General features: G+C 51.5%; 1 protein-coding gene across 3 annotated transcripts in view; it reads right to left on the bottom strand.

Annotated features, from left to right (window-relative positions):
- Positions 1-222: 222 nt before the first annotated feature.
- The window catches only part of RARS2 (arginyl-tRNA synthetase 2, mitochondrial), a 36,603-nt gene continuing 29,353 nt past the window's right edge, over positions 223-7,472 (bottom strand). For all 3 annotated transcript variants that reach the window (XM_064169376.1, XM_064169377.1, XM_064169378.1), the window contains 5 exons: positions 6,783-6,892; positions 5,040-5,135; positions 2,657-2,731; positions 1,793-1,856; positions 223-358 (listed from right to left, as the gene is read on the bottom strand). In XM_064169376.1, the coding sequence (XP_064025446.1) occupies positions 272-358; positions 1,793-1,856; positions 2,657-2,731; positions 5,040-5,135; positions 6,783-6,892 (432 nt within the window). In that variant the 3' untranslated portion in view covers positions 223-271. The remainder of the gene's footprint in view (positions 359-1,792; positions 1,857-2,656; positions 2,732-5,039; positions 5,136-6,782; positions 6,893-7,472) is intronic.

Raw genomic sequence — 7,472 nt, 5'->3', positions numbered from 1 at the left:
ATGTTATGTTTACCTGGCAAGTAGAGACCAGTTCTCCTTGATGGGACATGCCAGGTGCATCAGTGTCTGAAGTGCACCTACCCCGTGTCTGGCAGAGAGCAGCTGTGATGGCCTTGGCCTCCCCCCGGGATGGCTCTGTCCTGGCTGCGTTGCTACCCTCGGTGTGATGGAGCACGCAGACTGCCTGGGGCAGGCAGGGGGCTTCAGCAACGACTCACAGGAGAGCAGTTATGTGGTCTTTTACTAAGAGCTGTGACTTCACACAGCCCACTTACATTTGGGTTACAGGTGTAATGCCAAGAAGCTTCATTCCACCAGCTAGAACAGAGCGTGCAGCTTGGAAGAGGCAGAGCCGTGCCTGGAAAACAAGAGCAGCTGTCAGCTCCCAGCAGGGACACAGAGCAGAGTGCCCTCAGGACAGCAGCTGGGAGCAGCCCAGCAGAGGTGAGAACACCCTGGGCATGCTGTGTTCCCATGCAGGTTGCTGAGATTCGGGCACACACATGACCAGAGTCCTGCCTGGCTCACCCCTGCTGGCACCATTCACGCCAGCTGCTGGCAGCCCAGCGCCGTGTCAGCAGAGGGACACTTCTGTCGACAGAGGGAAGCTGGACAGAGGTGTCCAGCCCAGTCTAGTGCCCTCAGCAGAGTGACCAGAGCAGATGCCTAGAGCTAGCAACGACTGAACAGAGAAACTCTCTTGAGCCTCACAGACTGTTAGAGCCTGAGGGTACTGCTGGGCTCCCTCCTCTCACTGCATGGCTCAGAGGCTGTCAAACAACTATGGGCTGCTTTGACAGCTTCAGTGCTTCTGTCAATGTCAGCAGTCCCAGGGCTGGCTGTTTTGGCAGGGCTCTATCAGCCTTGCTCCAAAGCCATCAATTCTTGAAAGCTGTCAGTGTGACATCTTTAGACACTTCTTTTTTTCCTTCATACAGGACAAGGAAGTGAAATTTTCCTTCTAGCTTGGCCCCAGACCACCTCCAAAGGCAGGAATGCCTGTAGCAGCTAAGCTCAAACACAGTGCAGTCCCACCAGTTCCACTGCAGTTTTTCCTCCTCAACACTTAAATGTGACTTCCTACCAGCATCAGCTGGGTAGATGCTTTTGAAATAGATGAAAGTGAAAGGAAAAAAGGCAGTGTAATTACTATATCATTTACTGAGCTGTTAAGGGGTCAGATCTTGCTGGGGTGATCAGTGGAAAATAATTTGTGTCTATCTGGAACTGCAGCTTAACAATTGTCAGCTTCCATGCTTCAGCTTGAGAGGCAACACAGACTGTGTAGGTGGCAGGAGAGAAGAGACAGATTCAGTGCTCTCCTAATTCTGTCTTCCCACATAATCACTAAAGGAAAGCACCAGAAATTAACCAGCAAGTTAAAAGCTCCAATGTTTCCTGGTAAAACTGTCACAAGGCAAAGTGGTGAGAAAGGGTTGGGGTGAGTCTGGAGCAGGTTTCCTTACAGTGTTGTTTGGGAAGAGGAGGCAGAGCAGCTCTTTCCAGAAGGCACAGCCCTGGACAGCAGTCCCTGCCCTCCCCAGGCTGGAGCAGGCCTCCTTACAGTGTTGTTTGGGAAGCTGAGGCAGAGCAGCCCTTTCCAGAAGGCACACCCTGGGCAGCGATCCCTGCCCGCCCCAGGCGGTGCTGCCCGCGGGAGCACGGCAGGCTGCTGGCTCAGCCCGCAGGAGCAGGTTCACCCCAGTGGTCACACCGCTGGGCTGGCAAAGCCCTGCTGGCTCACAGCTCCGGGCTGCACAGGCTCCAGCCCCCAAACCACACCGGGCCATACCTGGGCTAGTTCGGGGGCGCTGCCTCTTACAGGAAGGGTTCTGTGTGCCACAGCTGCGAGATGGCTGAAATGGGAAAGGGTGAGAGTGAGGAAATCTCCTGACAAGAGCAGTGCTGTGGGCTGCACAAAGTGACAGAACTGGAAGAGCCACAACTGCAGCATGCCACAGACTTATTTCCAGCAGCCTCTTTCACCTGGCTGAGGGAGGCCATGGTTTTCTGCAGCTTGTGTTCTGTCAGGGCATGCCATTAACAACTTAAATGCTCACAAAGTAACCCCAAAATCATCTCTCCACTGCCTCACCCAAAACAACCCCAGACTGGTCTGGATAGTTCCTTGAGAGCCTGCCCTCTCACTCCCAAGGTGTATGATTCCTTATGCTGCTTGCCTTAGCTTGTTAAAGCCTTCACCCCACAGAGGCTCCTCAGCTTCCTTCAGTCTACTCCAGTCTTTAATCAGACAGATCCCTGCAGGGACTCCCCCCGTGGAGGTCCTGGGCACAGTACAACTTAGAGCAATAATATGCTTTGTCCATCTCAACATTTAGGCTGAGATCAATACTTTAAAGGGATTTAAACACAATTTTGAAATTTTGAGATAGGAGAGCATATTACCACTTGATCTTGGGGTCAGATCCTGGGTTGCAGCCCAGTGATTCTTTTTTGTCTTAAGAGCAATTAGTTTCTGAGAAGACTCCTGGCTCCAGCCTTGATCTCTGCTATTTACTACCCTCCTTTGTACTTTTCCTGTCCCACAAATTTACATCTTCCCTCTTCAAAGCAGTGCAGGTGTGAGGGCTGCAGAGCCAGCTTAGGAAGACCTCTCCTTATCGGGGTGAGATGCCAGTATCAGCAATCACCTTACCTAAGTGTGAGGAGGTAGCTGACTATGTGCTTGGGTTGAAGATCTTGAGAAGCTCTATACAGGACCTCATCATACCTGTGAAGAAAGAAAAGGGTTGTTTGGTGTTAAAATGGCTGGAAGGTGTAGTTGGATACAAGGTACCTAATTGCTTAAGGCAAAACACAACCACAGCTGCAGAATTAATAGAAACAAGCTTCAGAGCCAGCCCCAAGCCATGTAAGCAGCAGCACAAGCAGGACATGGAAGTGTTGGAGCCAGTGCAGAGGAGGCCACCAAGATGCTGAGAGGGCTGCAGCAGCTCTGCTCTGAGGACAGGCTGAGAGAGTTGGGGCTCTGCAGCCTGGGGAGGAGAAGGCTTTGAGGAGCCCTTATAGTGGCTCTCCAGTATCTGAAGGGGGCTACAAGAAGGCTGGGGAGGGACTATTGACAAGGTCTTGTAATGACAGACAAGGGGTAATGGGTTTAAAGTGGCAGAGGGGAGATGTAAACTGGATGTTAGGAAGAAGTTGTCTGCAGTGAGGGTGGTGAGACACTGGCACAGGTTGCCCAGGGAGGTTGTGGACTCCTTGGTTTTAGCTTAGCTTCCAGGCCTATCCCCACCAATATGCTAAGCTGAACTTCTTGGGGCTCTTCCTCCTTTAAAGGAGCAAGCTGCAGCAGAACTGGGGAGTGAGGCCAGAGTGCTGACAGAATCACAGAGTGGCAGGGGCTGGAAGGGACCTGGAGAGCTCAATCCAGTCCAATCCCCACCCCTGCCAGAGCAGCAGCACCCAGAGCAGATCACACAGAACACATCCAGGCAGCTCCTGAATATCTCCAGAGAGGAAGACTCCACAATTCCTCTGGGCAGCCCCTTCCAGGCTTCTGTCACCCTCACAGGGAAAAAAGATTTTCCTCATGTTTCCATGGAACTTCCTCTGCCTCAGCTCCCACCCAGTGCCCCTTGTCCTGGCACTGTGTAGCACCCAGCAGAGTCTGACTCCAGCCTCCTGCCACTCACCTTTACAACTTTATAACCATTCATGAGGTCCTCCTCTCCAAGCTGCAGAGCCCCAGCTCCCTCGGGCTCTCATAAGGAGAGGACTGTTAACCCTGTCAGTTAGCACATGTCAGACAGGCAGCCACACACAGAACCCAAGCTTCACCCATGGGGTTTCTGGGAAATCAATAAGGTGACAGCAGTGGTTGTACTGAGCTCTGTCTGGTCTTGCTGTTGCTCAGGAGAGTGTGCAGCACACCATAAACTGCAGGCAGACCTCTCCAGGTGACTGAAGTGAACAGTAGGACTCTGCAACCTACAGCTGCAGGCTGAAAGGAGGCACCTAAGACTCTGAGGTGACTTTTTGAAGTCTGTATTTTAAAGAGGTGCCCTCAAAACAGCCTCACTGTGGCCAAAGGAGTCAATGCACCGTGCAGTACCTAGGACCTCTCGCTAGGAACTGGAAAAGCCTCCATTACTTCCAAGTCCATGGCAGGCTGCACAAGATGGACCACTCCCATCTCCATTTTAATAACACACCTAGGAAATAATGAAAACTGCCCAACTTCTGAGGCTGACTGAACAAAGTGTTAATGAACCTGCCATTAACAGCCATTGTACGTGTTCAGTATCTCTGAAGGGTGTTGAGCAGCACAGGAACCTCACCCAGAAGCACTTCCTCTCTCCTTTTCCCATGCAGCAAAACCACAAGAAGGATCACAGAATCAGGCAGGGCTGGAAAGGACCACAAGGATCAGCCAGTTCCAATCCCACTGCCGTGCCCAGGGATACCTCACACTAGATCAGGCTGTCTACAGCCTCATCCAGCCTGGCCTTAAACACCTCCAGGGATGAGGCTTCCACCACCTCCCTGGGCAACCTGTTTCAGGGTCTCACCACCCTCATGCTGAAGAACTTCTTCCTAACATCCAGTCTGAATTCACTCATTTGCAGCTTTGTTCCATTCCCCCTCAGTCCTATCACTCCCTGAGAGCCTAAAAAGTCCCTCCCCAGCTTTCTTGTAGGCCCTCTTAAGATACTGAAAGGCCACAAGGTTAACTTGGAGCCTTCTCTCCAGACTGAGAGGGACCAAGCAAAGATACAGGCAGTATTTATAGAGGGCTTAGTTTGTATTTTTGTGAAGGCAAGAAATAATGAACAAGTTCAGGCACACTGAGTATGTTCCATATAGTGTTCTTTCCCCTCATATGGCTTCTAAAGTCCACAAAGATTTCAAATGAAGGCTACTTCTGCAACCCAACAGAAAGCAAGTGCCTGAAAGAGGCTTTTTTTTCCTCTTAGGATTGTACAGTCTGTGCCTGCTCAACAGGCTGGCTGAAAACCCAGAAGTTTATTCTAAGGGAACTGGTATTTGTGGGGAAAAAAAAACCCAAACAGGCAAACCTGAGAAGATGCTGAAGAACAGAGATGGCCTCTGGCTCTTGCAAACATGCCACATTGAAGTCAGTCAGCTGCTGGTTCCCATGCAGCTGTGCTAAACTGAAATGCAAGAATAGGAAACAAATGTTGGATAAAAACTCATTAGCAAAGCTGAAGAACTAAAAAGGGTAGGCAGAGAATCACAGAATGGTCTGTGATGGAAGGGACCTCCAAAGTTCATCCAGTCCAACCCCTCCCTGCAGTCCGCAGCATCCTCAACTAGAGCAAGTTGCCCACAGCCCTCTCCAGCCTCACCTTCAATGTCTCCAGCCATGGGGCCACAACCACCTCCCTGGACAACCTGTTGCAGTGTTCCAGCAGCCTCACAGTGCAAAACCTGTTCCTAACATCCAGTCTAAATCTACTCTGCTCTAGTTTGAGGCCATTGCCCTCATCCTGTCCCTGCAGCTCTTTGCAAACAGTCTCTCTGCAGCCCCTTCAGGCACTGGCAGGCTGCCATTAGGCCTCCCTGGAGCCTTCTCTTCTCCAGGCTGAACAACCCCAACTCCCTCAGCCTGCCTTTGTAGCAGAGGTGTTCCAGCCCCCTGATTATTTTTGTGGCCCTCCTCTGGACCTGCTGCATCTGGTCCATGTCCTTCCTGCATCTTCTGCTCAACCTGAACAGACACTGAGACAGAGCAGCTGACTTCAACCCCAGATGAAAAAAAAGGACAGTCTGTGGTAGCCACTGAGTATCAACAGGATTAGCCATGCATGGACAAAGAGGTGCAGAGGTTGATGCTGAAAGGACCAGGGAGGTAGTTCATACCCTAGCACCATTAATAGCTAAATGATAAGGGAGTACAAGAGCAATAGACTACAAAAATGGATCAGACTTGCATACCCTCCCTGCATACCATCCTGTGATACTGTGTTTCACCAGAGTCAGCAGGGAGAGATCTGCTTTAAGCCTTGGTTATCAGCAGTGAGAAATACCAGGATGTTACAAAAAGCCACTAGCTACAGCCCAAAAGGCCTGAGCTCTGAGATGTGGCATCTTCTACAATTAGGGGCACTTTGGTTGTTACATTACAGTCCTGACAGCCACTGTCACCCCTACAGAGACTGAGCACCCTGGGGCTGTTTAGTTTGGAGGAGAGAAGACTGAGATCTGAGGGGTGGGTGTCAAGGGGAGGGGGCCAAGCTCTGTTGGGTGCTGCACAGCAAGAAGCCAAGGAGCAATGGATGCAAAGTGGAACAGAGAAGATTTCAGCTCAACAGGAGGAGAAACTTTACTTTAGAGTGAGGGTGGCAGAGGCCTGGAGCAGGCTGCCCAGAGAGGTTGTGGAGTCTCCTTCTCTGCAGACTTTCAAAGCCCACCTGGCTGCATTCCTGTGCAGACTACCCTGGGTGATGCTGCCTTGGCAGGGGAGGTTGTACTGGATAATCTCTGGAGGTCCTCTCCAAACTCTGAGAGTCTGTGATTCTGTTCTTCTTCACTGCCACCAACCACACAGAAAGGCTGTTGCTAGAGCTGAGAAAGCACATGGGCAGTTTGCTCAGCCCTGTGCAAGTGAAGTGGAAATTTCACTTTAATTGGCTTGTTCTTCTGGGTAGGTCTCAGTGCTTCCTGCTGTGAACGCACACCAGAGCTGGAGGAATGAGCATATTTAGGGAAGGAGTCAACAGCACTGCTTAACAAACCTGTGAGTCAATAAGGTCAGAAGACATCTCAGTCTGCACTGTGGATACAAACACTCCTCTCACCTGCAGAGCCTGGCATGGGTGTACTGCAGGAAGACTCCTGTGTCTCCACGGCTCTGAAGGGCTCGGTCCCAGCTAAACTGATAATCAGACGACAGAAGACCACGGAAGTCCTGGAATGATGAATTCAGGTCACCTAGATAGGGCTCTCCATCTGTGGCAGTGCCTTCAGGCCAGAGCCTTGAGAGGCTATGGACCTCTGGGAGCTAGAGTGTCCATGAGGTGTACTGGAAAGGTTCCTTCCGTAAGTCCTTGAAAGGCTCCAGGGAAGGAGACTCCACAGCCTCTCTGTGCAGCCTGTGCCAGGGCTCTGGGACCCTCCAGTAAAGTTCCCCCTTCTGTTGAGGCAGAACCATTTCTGCTGCAACTTACACCCATTGCTCCTTGTCCTATCCCAGGCAGCAGTGAGCAGAGCCTGTCCCCCTACTCCTGAACCCCAGCCAACTTATCAAATCCCCTCTCAGTCTTTTCTCCAGACTAAGTAGCCCCAGGTCCCTCAGCCTCTCCTCATCAGCCATGCCCTGTGCAGTCCCCCAACTATCCTCATAGCCCTCTGATGGATCCTCTCCAGCAGATCTCTGTCCCTCTTCAACTGAACCCAGTATTCAAGATGAGGCCTCAGCAGGGCAGAGTACAGGGGCAGAACCTCCCTTGCTCTGCTGGACACACTCCTCCTAATACAGCCCAGGAGCC

Source organism: Pogoniulus pusillus, chromosome 31, assembly GCF_015220805.1.
Source record: "Pogoniulus pusillus isolate bPogPus1 chromosome 31, bPogPus1.pri, whole genome shotgun sequence".
In the NCBI taxonomy this organism is placed as follows: domain Eukaryota; kingdom Metazoa; phylum Chordata; class Aves; order Piciformes; family Lybiidae; genus Pogoniulus; species Pogoniulus pusillus.
The sequence above is the reverse complement of the archived record's forward strand: the minus strand, read 5'-3'. Positions and strand labels throughout refer to the sequence as shown.